The sequence below is a fragment of the Phyllopteryx taeniolatus genome, chromosome 19 (assembly GCF_024500385.1).
Source record: "Phyllopteryx taeniolatus isolate TA_2022b chromosome 19, UOR_Ptae_1.2, whole genome shotgun sequence".
NCBI classification, from domain to species: domain Eukaryota; kingdom Metazoa; phylum Chordata; class Actinopteri; order Syngnathiformes; family Syngnathidae; genus Phyllopteryx; species Phyllopteryx taeniolatus.
Window position 1 is genome coordinate 12818378 of NC_084520.1, and position 25836 is coordinate 12844213.

The 25836-nt window shown below is 39.5% G+C and overlaps 1 protein-coding gene across 2 annotated transcripts; it reads left to right on the top strand.

Moving 5' to 3' along the window:
* The first annotated feature begins 9564 nt into the window (after positions 1 to 9564).
* LOC133469525 (pleckstrin homology domain-containing family A member 6-like) lies at positions 9565 to 25635 on the top strand. Of its 2 annotated transcripts, none has more exons than XM_061756706.1 (24): positions 9565 to 9717; positions 12301 to 12395; positions 12482 to 12580; positions 12649 to 12721; positions 12815 to 12915; positions 13950 to 14068; positions 15346 to 15552; positions 15623 to 15881; positions 16678 to 16737; positions 16823 to 16936; positions 17198 to 17248; positions 17364 to 17444; positions 17530 to 17682; positions 17767 to 17865; positions 18933 to 19041; positions 19138 to 19208; positions 19725 to 19832; positions 19897 to 19981; positions 20074 to 20129; positions 20461 to 20595; positions 21439 to 21798; positions 22502 to 22623; positions 23032 to 23099; positions 23464 to 25635. In XM_061756706.1, exons 2-24 carry the CDS (start codon positions 12327 to 12329, stop codon positions 24456 to 24458), a joined length of 3594 nt encoding a protein of 1197 aa, XP_061612690.1. In that variant the 5' UTR covers positions 9565 to 9717; positions 12301 to 12326; the 3' UTR covers positions 24459 to 25635. The 2 variants fall into 2 exon arrangements, with proteins under 2 accessions (XP_061612690.1, XP_061612691.1); XM_061756707.1 differs by having other exon boundaries at positions 9574 to 9717; positions 12326 to 12395.
* Positions 25636 to 25836: the final 201 nt, after the last annotated feature.

Genomic DNA, 25836 nt, shown 5'->3' on the forward strand with positions numbered 1-25836 from the left:
AGCGTTCTAAGGTTCGGGGTTTGAATCCTGTTCAATCCTGCTAACCCTCAGACGGCCTGTGAAATTCCTGTAACTGTATCAACACGTCATCATCACATCATCCTAACGTTGACGCAATTGCCCCTGCATTTCTTTGTCATTATATATACTGTATATATTTTTTGACAAGTCTTGAGACGTGAGATAGATGTGAGTGCTCTATAGTGGCTTGTGACCCAACTCCCTGAACAATAAGTGAGATTTGGTCAGATAAAATTTGTAAATATCACTCATAAAAAGCCTTCGACCTGTTTATTGCCGTTCTCAGATGAACGTTACTGTCTTATGTTGTGCATTTAAAACAACCACACAGCCTCCGCTACTTTACTGCTAACATACTGTGCAATGGGAAAGACACGAGCTAACAATCTCCGGCAGTGTTGTTACACTTTAATCAAGGCATATTTGAACACAAACGGCAACACATGTAGTCAGAAGATTTAAAGGTATATATTCTTTATCATCTGCGAAGAACGACTAATATTACTTCCGTACTGAGAAGCAGAGAGAGGAGCTGATAAGTTTCCAGTACAGTATACAGTATCCGTATGTCTGTCTTATACCGCCACCAGGTGGCCAGGCCGCGCACACCAGAAGCCCAAAGTCAGCCGGGATAGCGTCCATCTCCTGATGAAATTAAAATGGATTGCACATAACATTTTGTTACAAACAAACAGTGGTAAAACATTAAATGAAACAGCATTGTACTTACAGTAAAAGTTAACTACAACCAAGTTGTGGCATATCACTTTGAGATTCACTGGCTCAACGTATTAAAAAAAAATATATATATATATATATATATATATATATATATATATATATATATATATATATATATATATATATATATATATATTATATATATGTCATATGTCATGTCAGCTGTGGCCTGCTGCCTGCCTTCATTATCTGTTGCCGTCTCCTCTTTACTTGTCACAAATGTGCACGCGTCAACAAGCGGCATCCTGACACCGGTGGACCGAGAGGTCACAGTGTGAACCTGTGAAAGGGAGCAAGCATGTCAGTGTGCAGTCAACACCGGGCTCGCACACCTACAGTCTGCCAATATGTCTGGAATGTCTGGAGCTTGGACGACGGGTGGGGGAATTTGGGAGGTAAAGTGCGGTTTGGTGGTTTGTGTTCATCGGGTGACGTCTACAAGCGTGTGCCAAAAAATGGAAGTCATCGAATGATGTCTTAGACTAATTACAAAATTATCCCAAACTTCGGACAATTCTCATCCCCGACATACTTAGATGTCAGTCCCTCAGTTGAAATGCAATACTTCAACTGTACTTCCTTGACACCAATTACTACCTTCCTTTTTTCCAAGGGCATAGGCGCCATCTTCTGGTATCTTAGAGTGCCAAAACCACATCTAGGTGTGTTTTTTTTAGTAAATCGCTGAGGTTAAAAAGCACAAATAGGTGACTTTGTGAGTAGTGGTGATGTTTTCCTCCACCTTCTGACTTGTTACTTGAACTTGCAGAAAGAAACAAACCGCTTTCATCTTGTTGTACACAACAGTCAGCTCATTTTTTTTATTTTTTTTTTATGTATGTTCTTGTGCTCTCTTTTTACGTGTACATGACTCCTACCACAATTTTATTGTTTTATAGTCAACAGTAAAGATACAATTTATAGTGCTTGCGGGATTTGACCGTGTTTTCCATGAGGGGACTTGACCAAGCAAGGTGTTTGGGTCCCTATTGACTCGATGCAATATATTGCGGCGCTTTACGGCCTGGTTACAAATCTGTGCCATCATCTGATAAGGATGTTGAATTGGAGGACAACCATAAATATCCATGGACTTTTACAGATAGTAAATGTAAGAGGCAGAGAGAGATAATTTGTAGCGAAGTGCAGTACTTTGTTTTGCCCACAGTAATAATAATCTGGTCTACATTTTGACCTTGTTTTCACAGGTTTTTATTGCCATTTATTATGAAAGTTTGTGTGCTTTTTTTTTTGTTGTTGTTTGTTTCTGCGCTGAGACACATTCAAATAAGGTCGTGGGAATTTAGCTTTCATAAACAAACAGATATTATTGGACTGACAGAGCATTTTGCACTCTGGCTTCTCCGAACTGTGCACAAAGAGCAAGGAGGAATGGTTTGATTTATTTCACTTTCAGGAATTTTAGGATCTACGGTATGACTTAATTCAGGCATTCAGGTTGACAAAACATTTGTTGTTTTGTATTATCTCACTTTGTGAGTGCTTTAATTGTATTCATGCATTTTATGCAAACATAATAATTCTTTTGAAATTTGGAAGGTATAATAACACTGCAATGAGTAAAGGGAAAGTCACTATAGAGTTGGACAGCTATTACTGAAGCACTGGAAAGCAAATCTTTCCAAAAAAAACAACAACACACTACTACTACTACTACTACACTGAAAAAAGATGGCCGTTGAATTTACATAATTTGAACATGTTCATCAGTCGCACATGATTAAAAAGTGTTAAACTAACATAAATAATGTTATTATTTTCAAGGAAATGAGGAGGAAATTTACTTCATACTACTACTATTACTACTAATAATAATAATGAAAATGATAATAATAACTAATTAAATATGTCATGAATTATTTCATTATTTCTGTATTGGTTTAATTATTTCATTATTTATTTATTGAATTCAGTATTTATATTATGCAATACCATATTCCCCAACTCAATGATTTTAATATCTGATATGATGCTGCTCTCTTGTGGTTCTATGTATTTATTACATGACTGTCAAATTTAGGTCGGTTTACGACCGAGTTCTGTTCTGAAACGTAAACCAAAGCACTTAACGCAAGTCATAATTACAGTAAATATTTGTATGAAAAGCACATCTCGGTCGTGAATATAAAATAATACAATTAAAAACGGTAAATACGTACGGCGGTAACTGAGCGTTTGTTTCTCGTACTCCGCGTATTCTTTCGTCACTTCATTGGACGCCGTTGGTAACCTCGAAACGTATGTCGGGACACTATTTTCCTCTGACTGGTATTTTGCTTGACTTAAGCAAGACTTAGAAAAAAAAAAAGTGTCATCATTATACAAAACTGTAATATTGTCCAAGTGTACAGTATTTACAACGCATTCATGTAATTCTGAATACAGCCAGAAGGGGGAGACAAAGACCAGATCACGTATCACAATCAATTATGTCATTGATGTATAGCTAGCTAGCGAGCAGTTAGTTGGCTAGTTAGCTAGTTAGCGAGCAGTTAGTTTGAAAAGTTATTTTGGGGAAAATTGGAGGAAATAGACATTCCTGCACTGTACCTTTTGTGGAAAGCTGTCAAAATAAGTGTAAGTAAGATGCATTGGATACGAATTATATATACACACTTGTTGCCTATGTCAAAGTTTGTTTTGTCATTTACTACGTATTTATTTATGGTGAGATGTAATCTGTATTCTGTTGCCTTCCACTTGTGACGTATATCGCAGTGTATGACAAAGATCAAATCTTAAAGTAACTTGTTGAGGTCATAGCATCCTAGCTTGTTCTGGAAAAATAAAAATAAAAAAAGTATCTTAAAATAACTGCGATTCAGTACCAAATACCATGAAATAACTATGGCTAAAAAAAATATAATTAAAAAAAAAGTAATAATCCCCTCCATATCCCTGTAAACATCTGCAAATGCACATTATAATTTATTGCCAGTGTTTTGTCATGAAACATTGACCTGCAATATTTTCTCAGTCAGCATCTCTTATCCATTATTGCTCACTGATAAGCTTGTTGCTTTGCAGGATCAAGTTTTTGTGTCAGCATACCAATCCTCAAGCCCCCTCTGACCGCCCACGTGGAGCTTCCAACAAGAGAAGCTGAAGAATGAAAGGTGGAGAGCAGCTGGAGGTATGATGGATTCAAAATGATTCATATGACACTAATGGGTTCCTGTAAGCTTGTCTTTCTAAAGCTCCACTTATCACCTACTCAAGTGCAGCGTTGCAAATGGTGATTTAATCTTTAAGGCATGTTTGGCATGCATGATTAGTGTGAAGCTCATTTATTAATACCGGAAAACAAACAAACCACAAATCTTTTCTTTTGATTAACTAGTACACAACCTCGTAACTTTTTAAAACTCTAAATAGTAACTCATTTTATTGTCGCATAAAATAAACACGATGGCATTATGCATGGCTACAAAATCAAAGCCATATCCACAAAGCAATATTTCATGTTTAAAGACAAATACCAGATTCTTAACAAATATTTGTTTCCAGAAATTGATGTTTTTCTACAAAAAGTGATGCATTTTACTTTTTTTTAAAAATTCAAATGGAAACGCATGTATTTTGTTTAAGAGTTCATTTTCAAATATATCAGAAACAACACCAACCCAGCAGTTATTTAAAACAACTTGTGATATTTGCGTGAAACACAAAATAATGTAAAAACACACTATGATACCTTACATTGCTAGAAAATAATTGAAAGCCACAAAAATATATTTAATGTACTTACACTAATACAAATGCTGTAGCTTATTGATGAATACGTATATTTTTATGTACAGTGTTTTTCATGGATCTACATTTTTTGGTATCCATTCAAACTGATTTGTATCAAATGGAAAAATACACATCTATCTTGAAACTGAAAATTTGATAACCTTTTGAACATGAAACAGTATTTACTCTGCTCACACAAACACAATTAGCAGCTTCTTGATGAATTTAAATCACTATATACAAGGTTTTACAGATTTTAACATCCACCCAAAATTATTGTAGACTGAAATGTATGAAATTGGAAATGGGTGCCGGGGTGGAAAATGCTTCATTCCTTCAAACTGAGAGTGCATGAGGACGTTTGTCCTACCCAGAAACCAGGCATCATCATCCCCTTGAAGGAACTTTTAATGTGACGCAGGAATCTCACCTCCCGCCTGCCCTCGCCGCCCTCGCTCCCTTGCGCCTCCTCCACGGGGACTCCCGCAGGCTGGTCCAGGTACTCGCCGATGGTGCTCTGCCGGGGGACGTCCCAGATTTCGTCATCGATGCCGTTGAACCCCTACTGGTAGTGGGATCCTCCACAGCCGAGACCCCAGGACTGCTCGTTCTCTCCCAGGCCGCAGGGTCCGTCGCGTCCCCGCCGCCCGGCACCTTTGTAGGTGACCCCGGCCACCACCCACCCGGAATACTTGATCTCCCGGTGCCCTCGGAAGCGCGAGATTCCTTTTTTTGCAAAGAACCTTAGATTGGAAAAACAATGCTTTTATCGAGCTTTACTCATAAACTGTGCGCACATCTTTACAGTTTAACTACTGATTCTCAAAGTGTTCTATTGGTGCGTGAAAGAATCACTGAATTAAATACAGTGGTGTCTTAATTTATGAGTTTAAATCATCCCACGAGCATGTTCGTTACTCAAATCACTCATCTAAAATCTTTTATGACAAAATGTTGCCAGGTGTCTGGTTGGGGATGCATTCAAATTGTTATATCTATATATCTATGTTATAGATGGTAATCAGCTATCTACTATATAGCTTAGTGTGGTTTGAACAATGTAGTGTGGAACCTCCATTGGTTGACTTCCAAGTTGTTCTACTTCAAAATTAAAATTAATGTAAATTTATTGAGTCACCATCATAAAATCTGTATTAACTCTACAGGCAGTAACATTTTAACATTCCTAGCTGTCATACAAGTCAAAAAGTAGTTAATGGCGCTACATAACATGAAATAAAAACAACAGACACACATTATGAAGAGATGTGTCTAATATTAACCGTAAGATGGCGCAGTATGTTCCATTTTTCCATCGCATTGTGTTGGCATCACAAAAAAGCCCCCAAAATATTTGCAATCCGCATTTAATGTTTCACAACTGACTCAGTAAGCAATTGTAATGTTAGTCGTTTTTCCACAAAAGATAAGACTACATGCCTGTGAGTATTGTTTTATTGTCTTTCTACACGTGTTACTTCACCATTTGTGTTCAAATGTCCGTAGCTTTAAGGGTTATAACACCGCAACACAGATGCTAGTGCTGAGCCTGTCTGTGGCGTTTTGCATTGTTTTCTAGCATTAAGCTAAACAGACTTTCAGGCAAACCTATGGTTGTTTTAAATACACGACGTGTAATTTAATGTTAGTAAGTAACAGTCCACAGTTCAGTTGTCAACAACAGATGCGATATTTTAATAATACGGCCTGTAAAAGTGGAGATGGAAACAAACAAACTAAAAATATTGTTTATGCCTCTCGTCAAAATTCTCGAGGGCTGTGTTCAGGTTTCCAATTCAACATGTATGTCCATGCTTCAGCAAACTCTTTTGGACACCTCCATTTCATCTCTGTTAACATTGTGCGTCAGCCTATCACATGAAATAAAATGGAAAGTTGTCAGGTGTCTTCACTTAAATCTCGTATGTATGTCAAAGTCAAGTGGCTCCGGTGGCCCTTGACCCCCTGTGGAGAAGCTGCTCCACTAACCTCAGAACCTTTTTTTTTGGGACCCCCCTCCTGTCGCATCTCCACGGAGTTATAAAAGTCCAACAGCAAGACTGCGCACCTTCACTTTGCGTGAATTACAACATTTTTAAGCTGCTCTAAGCGAATGCCTTCTTCAAGATGCCCACCAGGACAAATTCTGCGATAATCCTGCAAGAGAAGAGCAAGACAGGTATAGGATACAAGTTTTGCATTATGTCCACTAAATCTCTGGACAGCAATGACTTTTACTTGACATAATACTTGTCACTTTTCGTAGAACAGCAGTGATCCACTGACCTAATCCATAATAATTCAACTTAAACATAAAAATTAAACAACCAGGACTTCTTTCACCCCCAAAGTGTAACAAAACAAAAGTGGGCTTAGTGCATTCGTGCTGTGACAGTCTCTGTGTGACAGGTACAAAACCTGATCCTAAACCAAACAAAAGTGGACGTCATGGGCCACCACTAATCCCGTTCGGTGCGCCACTGACCTACTGTATATGTTTTGTACATGGGACATGTAAGTTTATTCCAAGCATGCGAGACAGCAGTAACTCTACGCTGGTATCGCGTGGAATATGGTGTTGTTCTATATGACACAAATAGCATGACATACAGGTAAGGAGGAAGGTGATGGCCCACTTTTCATACAATGTACATGGTGATGTTGTGTTGTGAATGAATACTCTAACTATGAAATTAGGAACATTTCAAGTGCTTAAAAAACTACATTTGTGAAAATGGACCGCATGAATAAAGATGACGAATCAAGTGGCAAATTATTAATTTGCATGTCAGCGTTCACAGTTGCACACGTGATCATGTTTCATGCCGACACAAGCTTGATGAGGTGGATTCAGTGGCTTGTTTTGAAATGACAGCTTTCCGCTATGTGCTCCCATGTTGTTGTTTTCCCATCTTGACCAGCGCCATTCCTGATTGGCGACCTCATTTATCCTGACACCTTTGGGTTACTGTGAGAATTGCATGTATAGCCAATGACCTTTCTGAATATTTGCATCCATTTTAAATTTTCAGGTGTTTTTTTTTTTTTAATACAAATTTTTTCACACACCTTTTTTTGTGCATTTGTGAATGTCACTTTCAACAATAATAATGTTTTATGCGATAAAATAATGCTGCCATACAGCCTCAAAAGTGCCTTTCTATTTTGATGATAATTGATGCATTCAACTTAATAGATATAAGCTTCTTTTGCTGACAGTCAAATTAAGAACCCCTTCGGTTTGCACAGTAAGGAACGGGCTCCCCCTGCTGGAAATTAAATTCTCACTGTACAGTAAACACAACCAACACAAATGTGGTGAATAATATTTCACTTGTATTGAAAAACAATATACATTAGAGATAACATAGTCTTTATCCATCTATTCAGTGTATCAAAATATAGTAAATTTCTATATACCATACTATAACTTCAATATTTATGTATCCTGTATTTTTATTTATTTATTTATGTTTTACTGGATGGGAGTCGTCTCTTGCTAGAGGTACATATTGAACACTTGTAAATATAGATGGACAATCTAAAGAGACCCAATACAATAACTTTAATCAAATAAAATTCTGCCTTTTTTGTTTTGTAGATCATTAAATGGAGCACGTTTATTGTGGAGGGGAGTGGCTCCACCTACTGGGAAGTTACTACTGTACACTGCAAAACCTGGGGTTAATAAAACAAGAAAAAAAGTAAGGAAATGAGGAATATGTTACTTATTTAAGCAAAATTGTAGGACAATGGAACAGGAACGGACTGAGCGCAATTTCTTACTGTTGGCTTAAAACTCTCCCCCCACCAAGGTCTTAAAACCAGTATATTTGTACTACCTACATCTATAGATTCATGGTATTTCTTATTTCAAGCTAAACTTCCTCATTACCAGTTCAGAGCATCACACGTACTTCAGTAAGTAAAATGAGCCAAGTAGCAGCGCAGCTGTCAGGCAAGAGAGCTGATTGTGGCGTATGTTAACTAGACTGGGGCGGGGTCATACATTTCTAGCGTGTGGTCCCTTGGGGAACGGGACATCTTGGCGCTCTGAGGTCGCAACCTGTCTGCTCCAAACCAAATGGTCTGGACATGTGAGTCGTTAATTATAAAATGGAATGATAGTTATGTTTGGGGCTTATTCATGGGAAGATGGTGCAGCATTGTGATGTTAGAGTTTTAAAGTTAGCATTGGCTTCACCTTATCTCAGCGCTTCAAAAATCTTTGATAGCTTCCCATCGTACAACAATGATGCCACCTCTCCTGAGAATATGACAACACACCACTAGAATCAACATTCATGCTTCCTTTTAATGCTTTACAAACTATAACCTCCCTCAAACATCTCCAGTTGGTTTAAAATTCTTAACTGGAACACGTCAGAGGGACCACGGAGCTCCTGTTCTGGCCTCCCTCCAGTGGCTGCCTGTGGACTTCAGAGTTCATTTTAAGATTCTGCTTTGTTTTCAAATCTTGAAATGCTGCTCCATCCATATCTACACTCCTGCTCAGGTCAGCTGACCTCCTGGTGGATATTGGATGAGCCCCTTCACTGTCACTGTCACTATTTTTAAAACCAACCTTAAAACCCACTTTTATTCCTTGGCGTTCAACACAGCACGAGACTTGAACCCTTGTATTTCTGTCTTTTTTTGTTTTTATTGTTTTTAACTCTATTATGTTCAATTGTCTTGTGTTTAATGTTCAAGTAGTATTTGTGTATGGCACTTTATTTCAGTAAAATTGCATTGAGTTGAGTTGTTCTTGTCCTTAATCCGCTTAAAGAACCTGTAGTGTCCATGGCCTTTATTTCACTTACACGTTCCCAATGGATGGGCTTTTAACAATACGGATACCACAATGACATTTCAATAAAGCAAAAGGCTTGCATAAAGGACTGACCAGCTGTTTGTTTTCCTCTCCCATAAATTCCTCAGTCTCAAGCCCACGCTCAGCAAAAGACAAGAGAGGCTGTGGCAAGGCATGCTGGGAGGGATGAAGAAGCCCAAGAAGGGGCACTAGGGAGGGTAAACGAGGAAGTGTGTCGAGAGTGAGGAGAGATGAGCCGACGCTGCAAAGGTGTAACACACAAAGAGATCTAACAGACTGCGTTTTGTGGAACAAACAGGAAGTGGAGCAGCTCAAAGCTTAGTGGGATGCTGTGAAGACACCTGCTAAGTGGCCCGAGAAGTCAGGTATGGCAATATGGCATCTTTAGTAGCATCTTATATTAATGTTCTTTTTTTGTTTACAGAATGCATTTATCTTTCATCAGCAAGAGCACTGTTTCAGGAATTGAAAAAAGAGACACACAGAGATCTAAAATAATAATTTTCGGAACACTTAAAGCAAAATCGGATGATTCCTCACTGCACAGTGGCTGGGAATCACTGAGTTAGATCACAATTGAACTCATTTTAATATTTTGGGGGTTTTTCATGTGAAATTATGGTGTAGTTTTAGTCCACCAGGACATTTTACACACAATGTTTATTCTGCATTGTGTTCACAGTTCTCAGTAGTTTGGCCACCAAGGTTGAACGCACAGAGATGTATCGTTTGATTGAAAACGTCGGCAGCGTGTAGGAGACATGCAAATGTTTCCACAAAGCTCACTCTGTGTGGCCCACACACTCAGCGTTTGTCCTCCCCTCCATCATCAGCATCATCGGCTCTCTTTTGCATTTCAAGTCTTCTCTTCCTCCCGGCAGTGTTTGACCCGGCCTCGTCCTCCTCCTCTTCACTCATTATCAAGGAGATTTTGCAAAACTCCAACAATAACACCCCCAGAAGTAATGAAATTTAGGTGATTTTTTTTAATCTCTTGAAGTTGACAAAGCCGTGGTTGTTGTGAAAAATTTAGTCCGGGACTGACTTGAAGGGAGATTATGGTTTGTGATCAACTGGTTGTGGGGGGGGGGGGGATTATACTCTCAGATCTTTCCCAAGACTTTATCTTGTTTTTCATCTTCTGTTTAAACAGGGTCAACAGTGCAGGAATAAATATAGACTGAGAAGATTTCGGTACAGTGCAACAATTCTTCAAAAAAGAGGCTTCAAGCTGTTTAGTGCCAGTCCCAGTTGAGGTTTGCTTTCAAAGCAGACATTTAAAAAAAAAAAAAAGAAAATTACATATGTATTTAAAACAACCACATAACTTTGCCTTAAAATCCACTAGCTTTATGGGAAACGCCTTAGACGGGCTAACGAATAGCATCTATGTCACGGTATCATAATGGATGTTTGAAAACAAATGGTGCACGTAGACAGACAATATAACAATACTCACAGGCATATATACTTTATAAGTGCGGTCCATTTACCATTTATCCTCTGTGAAATACAACTAAAATGAATGCAGTAACTTAGTCACCTACAGTAAATGTGCAAGTCTTCTTTGCTTGTGTCGTCATGACAGTATTATACCGGCCCCCTGCACACACCAGAAGGCGCTGTAATGAATTAATAATGATGCACAAATTCTTTAGATTCTATTTAGTTATGTTATTAGTAAAGTACAATATTATAGAGTGTTATTTTTCTTTATTAAAAAACACTTTACAAAGTTCTTTGTTTGGGTTTTCTGGGGAGGCTAAAACAGATCACTGACATTTCCATTCATTTCAAAGGGTTGTTTTGAGTTACAAGCCTGGTCACAGAACAAATTAAACTCATACTGTCTCTCAAGACACCGCAGTACTATATTAGTTTATAGTAATGCTTACTACTTGTATTGGTAGTCCTATTAGTAGAAGTAGTACAGTGTTCCCTCGCTATATCGTGGTTAACCCGTTGCAGATTTCGTGCATCGCAAATGATTTTTTTTCCATATTCATATCGCGCACAATTTGCCATATGGTGGGATTTTGAGTGTATGCTGTATTTCTGTGTGGTAAAATAAATGCTTCCTGGCCTAAAACAAAACTGTTAAAAAAAGAATACAAAATCATTTAAACATTATGAGGAATCAAATCGACAAAGGGTACAGTACTACAGTGCATTACTGTATGTTTGAGTTTAAATGGTGTTTAAGATTGTAGAGAGAACCTAACCCCTGCGATAAACGAGTGATTACTGTATTCATTTTTTTTTATTATTATTTTATTTATTTTTTGTACTCATTATTATTGAATCGATTTCAAAAACGTGCACCGCGCAGTAAAAATTGGTTCAAAGTACCAAAAGGAGAATTGTGAAAAAAGTAATTTATACCAAACATGCTTGCACGCGACCACAGAAACAAATGTGATCGCATTCTCAGAGACGTACATTTGTCTCCATCTTTATTTGGGATTTCACTCCTCAGCAGTCTCCGGCCGCCTTCCTTCAGTTTGGGACACACATTCCGAACCGTGCCTCCCATGCCGGTCGGCCATTCCCCTGCCGCTGCCACATTGTTTTTTTTCTTTTTTTTTTTTTCCTCCCCACAGACTCCCAGCCACCAGGGCCATGCAGCTGTCACCTGTCACTTACGTAGTTCATGTAGGGGAGATGCTGGCTGGCTCAGAATAGAACAAGTGGGAGAATGCGGCTGCAAGTGGGTGAGGGCAACACCAAGTCTGAATGAACAGTTGGCATGAGAGAAAGAACAAGTCATAAGGGAATGCGGCCGGTGTGTTCGGAGGCTTCGGGGGTTTTAGCGTGGGAACGATTCGACACGGCGAGGTTGTGGTAAGGCCTCATGCCGAGGCCAGCAACCACTCGTGCACACTTGATTTGATTGTTTGTTCATTCATTTTAGAGCCTTGTAATCAAAAGTATACACTGTTTATTTCCAGTATTTGCCCTAAATGTCCTCTGCAGGATGGATGACCAGGACAGAGTAAGCCAAGCATCCAGCGTGGCCACCATTTCTTACTTCCCCGTCACAAGGGTTGGTTTCAATCTTTGAGAGTGAATTTTGTGTTGTATCTTCCATTTAATTTATTATTATTATTTGGAAATCATCAAACTGTCCAGGAAAGCGATGGCAAGTTGCAAACTTTTGGCAAAAGATGCCAGGCTTCCAAGAGAGACCCCAACTGCCCAGTGGTCATCAGAGGATGGCTCAACAAAAAAGTATTGGCTTTTTTTTTCTCCCTTCAAGATAAAATAATATTCATCCTCAATAATTTTTTCCTCTTTAGGACAGCACTGGTTTGAAATTGTGGAAGAGAAGATGGTTTGTCCTCTCCAACTACTGTTTGTTCTACTATAAAGGTAAACATTTGATATCAGCGGTAGACGTTCTCATTTGTGCTGCTGTGATGGATCACACTCACTTTGTTTACTTGTTTTGGGGCCCAAAATCAGACAGCAGGGAAGAATCTGTGCTGGGCAGCATTCCGCTGCCAAGCTACAAAATCTTATTCTGCACGCCGCGAGAATGCAAGAACAGAAAGTTCACATTCAAGGTACATTTGTTGCTTTTTTTTTTTTAATGTATGATACGTGTTGTGATAAAAAAAAAAAAAAGCAAGACCTTATCAACTTATCTATGAACATGAAATGTATTTGAATTATTTTTAAGACAAACAAATGTATGGGCTGTGATATAAGCTCATCTCTTCTATTTAAAGTATCTGTATAGAAAATGTACAGTATGTAGTGGATATCCAAAGTCAACACACCCCTGTTCAATCGCCAGGTTTTTGTGATGGAAAAAAAAAATGACGAAGATAAATGATTTCAAAACTATTTCCACCATTGATGGGACCTTTCACCTGTAAAACTCTATTGAAAAAAAAAAAAATAATAATAATCTTTTTAAGAGGTGAAATAAAAGTTTTAAAAGGTGTGCACACTCTCTAAGAACTGGAAATGTAGCTGTGCTCAGAATTATTTAATCACATTTTAACTCGTTAAATGGGCGTCAGAGCACACCTGCCACCCTTTAAAATGCTTCTGATTAATCCCAAATAAATGTCAGGTGTTCGAGCCCCATATAAAAGGGCGTGTTTATTTTTATTTCACATCTCGAAAAGATTTCATTTGTGTTGTACAGGTTATAGGTCACAATGGTGGAAAACGTTTTGAAGCAATTTCTCTTGGTCTCATTCTCTTACATCGCAAAAACCTGGCATTTAATCAGGGGTGTGTAGAGTTTTCATAACCACTACATGTAACTATTTGACCTGTAAATACTATCTCATATTAACACGGGCTATCATTGCCACGGCAATACTAGAACCGCTACAGTTTATCGCAGTGGTGGACCAACCTAGCGTCCATGTGTTGTATTTACCACGATGAATGTTTTAAGTGCGACTTGCACTTCCTTAAATTTAGAGGGTACGTTGATAAATTATTCCTTACTTCTGCTTTAAATGGTCAATTTCTATAGCATGTAAAGATGAGTTTAACTTAGATATGCAGTATAAGTCACTTCCAGTATACTGTATGCAACATTGACGCTGTTTGATGTTATGTATAAATAACAAAATCCTAGGTGGTGCACCAGGGGATGCGTTCTTATTATTTCAGCGCTGACACTCAGGAGGACATGCTGGGTTGGGTCCGAGCTCTCAGTCAGTCTGCTTCCATGGAGACAGCCAATTCTATGCACAGGTATGGGGGACAACCCGACAAAATAGGGATATTGTCATGCTATGCTATGGGTGAGTGATTCCCAACAACTGTGCTGTGCGGGTTTATCAAGTGCGCTGCGGGAAATGATCCAATTTCACCAAAGTGGTCTGATAATGATTATTTATTGACTACAAATAATATATCTTTGTTCATCTATGGCAACAACATATAGTGACAGGCACAAAATGTAAATGCTCTTGTGGTAGTCGGCAGAAGGCATAATTAATCTGTATATCCATCTGTTGCTATTCATCAAACAGAATAGTAGATTTGTGTTCAAATAAAAAGTCTCAGATTTCATATGGTGTCAGTAAATTTGTGACTAAATTGAGATGAGGTCATCATTATTTCAGTATTCGTACTTTTTGTGAGTCTTCTGCTAATCTAACGCATGTTTTTGGAAGGTGGGATGAAGCCAGAGAGAACATCACTGAGGATTTGAACCCCAAATTGTGAAGCAATGCCTCACAATTGCTGCCCATTTTTTATTTGATTTTGATTTTTATTTGGCGGCACGGTGACCGACTGGTTAGAGCGTCCGCCTCACAGTTCTGAGGACCCGGGTTCAATCCCCGGCCCCGCCTGTGTGGAGTTTGCATGTTCTCCCCGTGCCTGCGTGGGTTTTCTCCGGGCACTCCGGTTTCCTCCCAAATCCCAAAAACATGCATTAATTGAAGACTCTAAATTGCCCGTAGGCGTGACTGTGCGTGCGAATGGTTGTTTGTTTCTATGTGCCCTGCGATTGGCTGGCAACCAGTTGAGGGTGTACCCCGCCTCCTGCCCGATGACAGCTGGGATAGGCTCCAGCACGCCCGCGACCCTAGTGAGGAGAAGCGGCTCAGAAAATGGATGGATGGATGATTTTTATTTGCACTAAATGAATGAATGAATGAACTGAACTATTGTTAAAATCAGGCTCTCAAGTAGGAGAATATTTGTCTTATTTCAAGTCAAAAGGATCAAAACTAATCTGATTACGCATAAATCAAGACTCATCACCTAAAAAGTAACTTGTTTCAAGCTAAAAAAATGTCCTTATTACACTGGCAATTTTTTTTCAAGTAAAAAAATTGCTTGAAACAAGTGAAAATTGTTTAAAAACAAGTTACTTTCTATGTGATGCATCTTATTTTAATTATTTTTCACTAGAAATAAGACAAATATTCTTGGTAAGATTTTGAGTTTTTGCAGTGTTTAAACATCATTTGTGTACTATTTCCCTCCTAGTTTGTCATTTCACTGTCTAATCTTTGCAGGCGCTACTCAAGCTACCAAGATTTCACTCAGATAGGCGGTAGCAGTGAATCGGTGGACCTCCCAAAGTCCCCCTCGGACGAGGAGACGTGTCCAAAACCGAGACAGGTCAGCAGAACTCTAAGTGAACCGAGCCATCTGAGCGGAGGAAGAATCGTGACGTCAAACGCAGAGCAGAGAGGCAGACGTAGAGCTCAGAGGAACACAAGGTTATTATTCATGTTTGAGATCAAAGACTCTCTCCCGCTTTCAGTAATTTCATGTTTTCCCGTCGTGCAGCCCTTCACCGACTCCTTGGGGTCCAAACCGGGAAGGGGATTCCCTCCCCTTCATCACATCGGTGACGCATGCGGAAATCATCGCTCTGGCCTCCAGAAGTCAGCTGGGGTCGCGTCCTCACACACCCGTGGGGAGGGTTGACGTTCGACCCCGGGATGACTCGGTCTCAATGCCGGACACGCTCTACTACACGCCCGGCTCGCCCAAGATGGAGTTCAAATCCGTTCCCACCACTCCAGTCACGGAGAGGTGGCAGAAGGTCAGCAAGGTCACGATGTTACAGAATATAATTCATGTAAAAATTGAATCAATGAAGGAAAGAAGAGGGATACTTCTCCTTGTATTTATGTAACATGCTAAGAACCAATTCAGTATGCTGTAGCTTATCGTATGCTAAACACTACAGTTTAAAATGCAAGAAAATAAACTGTTGGAATTTCAGCATTGAATTATCTAACCCAACTAGCTGTATTTTCACTTATTGTTTTTTAAAAAAAAACTGAATTTTACGACACTTGTGTGAAAGAGTGTTAATGCATGGTTTGTTCTCAAACTATTTTAAACTGGTTAACAATGTGTAAAAAAAAAAAAAAAAAAAAAAAAACACAACCTGGGGACAGACCAGATGAAAAAATATTAAATTGATTTTTATTTTCTGCCTGACAGACAATGTACTTCAATAACTTTTTTTGTGCATAAAATATTGAATGTTCAATGAAATGTAAAAAAAAAAAAAAAAAGTTTAATTTTTTTAAAAAGCCCTTCCTCACTTCCACCTCATCTTGTTCAGTAAGCTCAATAAAGCAGCAGTGTTGTTGGATGCACAGATCAGCCTCTGATCTTGGTAAAGTCGCCGAAGTGCTGCCTCAACCAGTGAAAATACCAACCTTGCGGGACCTCAACGTGTAGCTTGGTCATTGGTCGAGAGACACACTTTACATTTGAATTTTCGCAAATACTGTACATGTTGCAAATGGAATTAAGAATAATAGTGTTTTATGTATAATTAGATTTCAATTTCAAAAGTGGTTTATGTGACGTATGTTACATTTTAGCCTTCACCTATATATGGATCTGTGCATCATGCCCCCACTGGACGAAGACCTTTAGCAAAGGTAATTCAAAATTTAATAAAAAACGCCTGTTGACTTTTTTTGTGTAGGTAAATTATGATTGATTGAATGTTGCCTCTTTCTTTAGAGCTTCTCTGCAGGGGTCCACACAGACCTGCTGCCCCCTTTGCCCCCCTCATCCAGGGGTGCAAACGCGCACCACCCCCCACACCAGCAACACCATCACCGCACCCATGTATCCGTCAGTATCCCAAAAATATTTCTTTTTTTATGTCATTTCTGTACTGTATACACTTTTGACATATTTTGTTTATGGTGTGCCATGAGATTTTTCAGGTGGGAAGAAGCACTTGGTTCACAAATGCGCGTTAACTATTTAGTACAGTGGCTCCTTAAATCATCCTTGCATCGCATAGACAACTAATATATGTATAGTTATCATGAAATGTTCTATCAATACGAAGTAATGACGACCTAATTTCGAGTATCGATGATCTTACAGTCTCCAAAGGTTGACCCACCGCCAATCAGACCTCTGGAAAGTGACGCTGATGTAAGTAGCTACAATACGTGAGCGGTTCTTTAAGAGCAGATGAAACGTGTGTCCTTCTGAGTCCAGATCTGCTGGTTTTATTCTTTTTTTTTTTTTTTTTTTTTTTTTTTTTAAGGCTGTGTTGACAAGGTTGTGTGGGTGCGACAAGCTTCTACAGTCTTTGTCCGTAGAACTTTCACAACTACAAATGGACAAGGTTGCCTGCACAATAATAATAATAATAATAAACAACCTTTACATGATAAATACTTGCTTTTTGAAAGTGAGTTTTCTCTTAATAGGATAGTGTCCAGTGTGCATTAGAGGTCTTGAGGCTGCAGCTAGAGGACTGGAGCAACCAGGGCCCCCGGGCACATGAGGACGCCCTGACCCAGAAGGCTTTGCTCCAGGAGGAACTGGTCACAATCCGAGCCAGAATGTGTGACGTGTCATTGGTGTGCAAAACGTTTTAGGGAAACAGGAAGCTGGATTGTAATAATAATTTCATCTCGCATTTATATTTTCCTCTTGTCTTCTAGGAAATGGAGGTTGTGTGGAGTCAGTATGAGAGAATGGAAAGTGAACTTTCTGTTTTTCGCTCACACTTGCAGCACATTTGTAACTTTGGGATGCCGCAGGTATGTTTGACTTCAAATTATGCAGTTTCACCATTACGGCGGTGCCTTGAGATACGAGTGGTCCGACTTCAGTCGTTTTTGTTTTTTTTTGCTTTCACTTGTGAGCAAAAAAAACCCCCAAAAATGTGATACAAGCAACTTCAGGCTGTTTAGTGCCACTGGCAGTTTACGGTTACTGTCAAACTAAATATAAAACAAGGAAAATTATATTTCTATTTCAAACAACTACATTAGCTTTGCTTTAGTTAAATCTGTTCATCTTAATGCTAACAAACAATGGAAATGGCATAGATGGGCTAACGAATCGCACTGGTGCTGTGATGTCATAACCCTTTAAGTAACAGATATTTGAAAAAACATTGGAGCAACACAGTTAGACAGATAAATATGATGGCGTATTAGCGTCGCAAAGTGAGAGGGAAAAGATGCGATTTAAAGTCGTCATGATGACAAAGTCGACAGGATGCAATTTAAGGTCATCATGATACGATTTAAAGTCACCAAATGACGTGAGGATCCCACTTAACATAAAATTAACATATAAAAATGAACAATTGAGACACGAGAACGTATCCTGGTGTAGCAACCGAGTCCCACATGACCGCCAGTCATTAATTGTTGACGTTATGTGTTAACTCTATGTTAACTGGGATTCTCTCATCAATTGTTGACTCTAAATCTCCTCGTGATGACGATTAATCACGTTACGGGTTTTTTTTTTTTTTTTTTTTTCCCTTCTCACGAAGTGACCCTAAAATGCCATCGTAGATAATATAACAATACTCACAGGCATTAATTATTTACCCTCTGAGAAGAACGACTAATTTTACTGCGATTTACTGGGGCGCTTTTACCAGCTCCATGTATATCCGTATGTCTGTATTATACTGCCCTCAAGTGGCCAAACCAGAAGGAGTAGCACAATGCCATTGAATTGTACAATAATATATCGTGCTACTTTTCATATTAAAAACACATTGCAACATTTTGTATTGGTTTTTTTCCTACATATATATATATTTTTTTTGTTTTTTTTACGTTTTTTTTATTTTTTACCTTGCTTCCAGGAGCAATCTCAGGCCCAGCGAGAACTATGGATGATGGAGGATATCCTCGCTGGGTTAAAAGTAAACAGGGATCACTTCCGCTTCCTGCTGGCATTACAGAAACACCACGGTTAATATTTTCCCTTCCCTGATATTTTATCTACAGCTTAGTTTTGTCATTTTGTCAAATGAAACATAACTACAACCTTGTCCTTCTCGCATTCAGTGTTCGAGTCCTCAGGGCCACATCCTGGATCTCCCGGTTCTCCCACAGAGATGCCTCACAGTCTGGCAATAGTAAATCCATTGTGTTTTTTTTTGTTTTTTTTGTCATCTTTCTAAAAATATTGTAAAATTCTTACAGTGCAGTTCCACTAGTGGTACACGGGCTCCCTTTTGTAGTATATCAAAGAATGTTCAAACTGTGCATAATGTTACACCAACGTTTTTTTTCCCTAATATGCAACAGTCCATTTGTTAGGTACAGCTGTTCACCTTATGTGCAATACTTTTTGAATCATTTTTATTTTAGTTTTTGACAACCACGCTTTTAATTGTATAGCAGAGAAATCAACATACTGGTAATGTATGTACAGTCTTAACATAAAACAGCCAATATACTCAACGATTAAGTACAGTAAAGTATATGGACAGAAATATTGGGACAAGTGTTCTTTTCAAGTGAAAACGGAATCCCCCGCTGCAGTTATAATAACTTGCACTCTTCTTTTTATCCACAAAAGCATTGGCCTGGCTCACAATAATATTAGGATATTTGACGGCCTCAAACTTCATCCCATCTTTCGATTCCAGCAAAAGATGGAACAAGAGCCACCCGTCCGCCCTCCTTTACCCCAGGAGTTACTGCAAAGCATTCAAAGCAGGAGCAAGGACCTCGGCTGGACAGAGTCACCACATGAGGTGAGGACAAAGCATTTAAGAAGCAAGGTTGGACGTGTTTTATGAATCTGTTGTCTGCTTTCAGGGGATCTACACCGCTGAAAATATCCACCGAAGAGGCAAAAGTCAACCTGACCTCCTTAATGTGAAAGCACACAAGGATGCATCTGGTTTGAATTGATTCACATATTGCATTTAAAAGAATGACATTTATTAGTTGTTGTTGTTGTTTCACCATTTGTCATCCTTTGGAACTCTCTAGCGTCTCAATCAAGCACTAAGGGGATCACAGCGGATACAGCGTCCCAAACAAGCAAGGTTTGACTCCTCATTATTTCCTCTGTGCTGGTTTACTGTAGCCAATGCGCTCCAGAACACACATCCAAATATAGAAGCCACACTCCAAAACTGATTTTACCTCTTTGCTATCGCAGCCAAATGGAAATTCTTTGATTCTGTCGTCATCTCTGCAATTAGGGCATGTTGCATTGCCTATGTTGGCCGACAGGGGAAAGCAGGAGCTCACACCTGTCCATATATATATATATATATATATATGCACCATCACATATCACATGTTCACATGTGATGATTTATCTGCACAAACAAAACAAAGTGTGATGTTCTAAGTAATCCGCATCGCCCTTAGAAGATGAAGATGAGCGAGGAGGAGCAGATGGAGAGGATGAAGAGGAACCAGGAGAGGATGACTAATAGGAAGAAACCTCCCATCCCCTCTCCAGCTGCCAAGATACAAACCCAAAGTTCAGAAATGCAAAAGGAGGTTTGTAGGTTGATCGAAGACAAATTATATTTCATACCAGTGCAGACTCACCGGACATTTCATTAGGCACACCTGGACAATTTAACAAGAGTCAGATTAGACATGTTGCCTTTACAATGGCATTAAAATATATATAGATATATATATATATATCTATATATATACGTAGTGTGTGAAACGGCACTTTATCATACACAAAGATGTTTCTGTTCATGCATATAAGGTGACCAAAATATTACAAACACATCAGCAGCACACCGCAAATTCCAAGCACAATAATTTAAACTATACTGTAGAAACTGTATGGGTGTTTCTATAGTGTTAACCTTTTCCAAATTTCTTATAAAAAAAAAAAAAAGATACATTATTTTTGTCCCCCCTGTATAATTCTACACACAGCAACCCACAATGACAACATGAAAAACAAGCTCGCCACACTTACTGTACATATCTTTGGGCAGTTTTGCACCTTTCCTCTCCTCTCTCAGGTTCAACTGTGGGAACTTATATAGACAGGCGTGGTGCCTTTCCAAATCATGTCCAATCAATGAGTTTACCAATTAAGCTGTAGAAACATTTCAAAGATGATCAGTGGGTCAATTTTGACCTCCATAGGATTTGAATACTATGTGATTTCTTAGATATATATCTTTAATAAATCTGCGAAAAATCTTTAAAAAAAACAAAAAGTGTTTTATGTTGTCATTATGGGGTGTTGTTTGTAGAATTTTGAAGAAAACAATCTATTTCATCCATTTTTTAATAAGGCTGTAACATGAAAAATGGAAAGAGTTCATGTTCTCCAGATGCAGAGTATATTTATGGTTTATGTATCTTCCTTAGGCCACCTTTCCTTTAAGGGTGACACGGGTGGTTACCGCTGTGCTGCCATCTTCCCTCGTGGCCCGGCGGGTTTCCGTGGAGGATCCCTCGCCCGAGCTGGACGCCCCGCTGCCAGAGCAGATCTCGTCAGAGGCGCAACGACGAGTGGCGGAGCGGAGCAAAAAATCCCGGACAGCCAGGCCCGCTCAAGCCTCAGCGGAGAAACCTCAGGAGAATCTTGTTATGAAGGCAGGCCGACTCGCATCCAGGAGCTCTGAGCCGGAGTCAGACGTGAGCAAAGCTGTTTCTGCAGAGGCCTCGAGGAAGCACGTTTGTGAGACATCAGCAGGTCAAGGAGACCGACACAGCTCGGAAATCAAGGTTATTTAAGTCGATCACTAGGTTAAACTTTAGGGCCCGACCCATATAGATTTTGTGAGGCCAATGCTGATTCTGATATTTGGCAGAATCAAATTCCGAAACCGATTAATCGGCCGATTGATTTAAAAATACACTATGAATAAAATAACATTATTTTTTCGGTCCCTCACCTCTTACAACAACAAAAAAAATGTGAATTACAGACAGAACATTTGACTGTTGTACAATAATTTGTTTTTTACTGTAGTATTAGGCCTGACTGATTAATCAGCTGGCCACTTTAATCGATGATACTAGACCTTTTCAAAATGGCAAAACTAGGCTGATTTTTTTTTGCCTTTTTTGTTTTTGAATTTTTTTTAAAATATTTGTTTGAATGTCATTATCTTCGTCTTATGTTGTAATGTGATTAATTAAAATACAGCAGTCAGTCGCTCTTTGCGGGGAGAGGTACCGAGGCCTGCTGTAAATAGCGAAACACCACAATTAATTGACATCCCTCTAAAAATGTTTACAATTGCCTATATTAATAGTTTAAACTGTAAATATACCACTAACTATGATCTCAAAGGAGTTTAATATCACTTGCAAATTCATATTATAACGTTACCCTTAAAAATATTTCATTTGGAAAAAAATATATGTGAGGGGATTAGTGTAATTTGTTACATTGTTATGATACTCATTGTAAATGCTTGAACAGGCAGATGAACGGCCCTCTTCTCTCTTGACCGCTGATGTGGACCCTGACCTTTGCTTGACCCCCGAGCAGCGTGAGGCCAAACTCAGACGTGTGGAACGAATACGACAGCGAGTCATACAAAGGTGCAATACCATATTGTACATATTGTGTTTTGTTACTTTTTGTTATGTATTATACTGTGCAAAAAACGCCACCATGAGAGAAAATAATATTTGGTGAGGATTTGGATACGAGTGCAAATACAGAAATGTATTTTTTACATGAGTCACTGACGTTAATAGGCAATAGTCCACGTCACAGAATCTTAATGACAGGAAATAACCTGTTAACTAAAGAACAGATGACATGCAATGAATTTGATTTTCACTTTTATTAACATTGCAGCTTTGGTTCATTGAAACATTTTAGTTATGTATTGTATGGTCATTACGGCATTGCTAAAACAACATCAAAATGGTGGCCTAAGAATTTTGCACATCACTGTTTATGTACCCTCTGTCTGTTTTAATATAGAGCCATCTTTCTTTCAGTGCCATTACGCCAATCAAGCAGGAGGGGCATCTCCGTAACACATCAGGAAAGCAAAGAGCAACATCAGGTACTTATTTAGTTTTTGTTTGTTGGTTTTTTTTGCCACTTTGTTGCAGATAAATTGCTATTCATTATCAGTATGATTGAAGGGCGGCACAGTTTAACATGTGGTTAGCATAGAGGTTCTAGGTTTGGATCTCGGACCAGTCCTGGGTGCACCTTGCCTGTCGCCCAAAATCATCCGGGATAAAAAATGTATGCATGGATGGACAATTGATTAAGGCTGCCCTCATCCGGGAAAAAAAAAAGTATCTTTTTTTCCCCCTTCTATTTATGTCAACGACATATAGTGAGAGGCAGAACAATTAAATGCTCTTCCACTAGATAACAGAAGGTACTATTAACCTGGGTTTCCACTTTTTGTTCCTTAGACTATGAATCTAACTGCCATACGAAGACATTCAGAACTTCCCTGAGTTACGTTCCTCCAGAGGCTCCCATCCCTGGTGCAATATCACAAGTTGAAAATAATCAAAATCAACATGTTGACAACGCAAAGACTCCCATAAAATTCCTAAGCAGAACACAGCACAAAAGTTACAGTCGCAGGGCAGGCGTTGCCACTAAAATCAAACGGCCGCCTTCGCCACATCACATCACGTCTATGACAGTCTATCAGAAAGACGCGGGCGAGGGCTTTCTTAGTTGCAAGGAGGATGACAAGCAAGAGGTTCACGAACCTGATGGTGATGAAGTTGATGACGGGAATAATCCATCTTCCGATTTGAGATCAAAGTGGTTCCTCTCCGCCAACCACCGTCTTGAATTCCTACCTTTGCACATCCCCGACATTGACATCAGCACTGAGGAGACGTCACGCAAGGAGGACCACCAACCCGCTTGCTCTGACGATGGGAACGACTCCAGTATGATGTCCTCGGCAGTCAGTCAGAGCTTAGAGAAAATGAAAGAAAACCACTCGCTGTTCTATAAGATCGCTTGCGACATCAGCATCTCAGACACGGACATAACCAAGAAAGAGAATTCCCGAGAGGAGCTCGTCATCACCGAATGTGTGCTCAGAAGCGCATCGGATCAGGAGAGCGAGGACTTCGGCCGCAAGTTGGCATCCGATACAGAACTAGTGGATGCACTCAGGTCGTACATTGAAGAAACAAAACACGGAGCTCCACCTCAAGACACAGCTTACCATCGGGCCTTAGACTGTGACAGAGAGGGGAACGGCGGGACCAAAAAGTCTGAGGAAAGGAGTTCGGGCCAAGACAGATGCAAGCAGAATCAAGACACAGCAGAGGACCAGGAAAAATTGAAAACTTCATCTAGTTCCGGCCACCGGGACAAGGGTGCCAGTCGGAGGGACTCTTACCAAAAAGCAAAAGTAACTGTTTTCAGGACCAGTTTGTAAGAGGAATAACTGCTTTTATATCCTTACTTGTCGGGAAATTAAAAATGACAAAAATAGAAGTATACTCGGAGTCCATATCTGTCCATCATTGGACACACATTATTAGACTTTCAACTTTTTTAACAAAAGTAGTGCAAAGGTCTTGGGCCACCATTAGATTTGTTTTAGCAATTATATAATGACCAATAGGCGGCAAATGAGCGTCAGCCTCACAGTTCTGAGGTGCGGGGTTCAATCCCCGTCCCCGCCCGTGTGGAGTTTGCATGTTCTCCCCGTGCCTGCGTGGGTTTTCTCCGGGCACTCCGGTTTCCTCCCACATCCCAAAAACATGCATTAATTGGAGACTCTAAATTGCCCCTAGGCATGACTGTGAGTGCGAATGGTTGTTTGTTTCGATGTGCCCTGCGATTGGCTGGCAACCAGTTCAGGGTGTACCCAGCCTCCTGCCCGATGACAGCTGGGATAGGCTCCAGCACGCCCGCGACCCTAGTGAGGAGAAGCGGCTCAGAAAATGGATGGATGGATGGATAATGACCAATAGGGCACGTGGTGCCTCGAGATACGAGTTTAAATAGTTCCGTGAACACCATCGTAACTTAAAGCGCTTATTTCTCAAATCATCTTTCCCCATTGCAATGGATGGAAATGCCATTAATCCGTTCCAGCCCCCCCCCCCCCCCCCCCAAAAAAGAAACAACAAAGAAATGTGTAATGTGTGTTTATTTAAGTGAGAATAGCACTCTATAATATTGTACTTTATAAAATCATACAGTAATGACATAATAAAATTAAAAAGAATTAGCTCAATTCAGTGGCCACTGTGCTACTCCTGTTGGTGTGCCCGCTTTAGCAGTATAAGTCCAGAGGGTACAAACCCTGTACTCGAACTCTTGAGGGTATACTGACTTATTAACAATTCATTGAAGCCTACCGCAGTTTTTTTTCCTTTTATTTTTCTGAGAGTAAAAAGACAAGTTTGTAAAATATCTCCATTATACATGCAAGATGCACACAAGCAAATTGCTCTTGGCATGCAGTCACTCTGAGGATAACACTTCTAAAATCAAGGAAGATGATTGGATGGATAACATTGTTGGCGTTTGACAAAGTGTGCTATTGTGTTTTGTATCTTAAACATCCTTATTAATAAAGATGCCGTGCTGTACATGGAAAGCCCCTCCAGCTTGTCATTCATTTGCAAATTAGATATCTTTGTATTTTTTATTTTTTTCAAAGGACGTCCCCGGGTGCTGCCGCTGCTCCGTGAAAAGACCTGACGCAGAAATTAGACGGAGCCCCACTTAAACAAAAAAAAAAAAAAAGCCTTTGTCACTTTAAATTCTTGCCGAGTCTTAGTCGATGACATCATTGTCTGCGA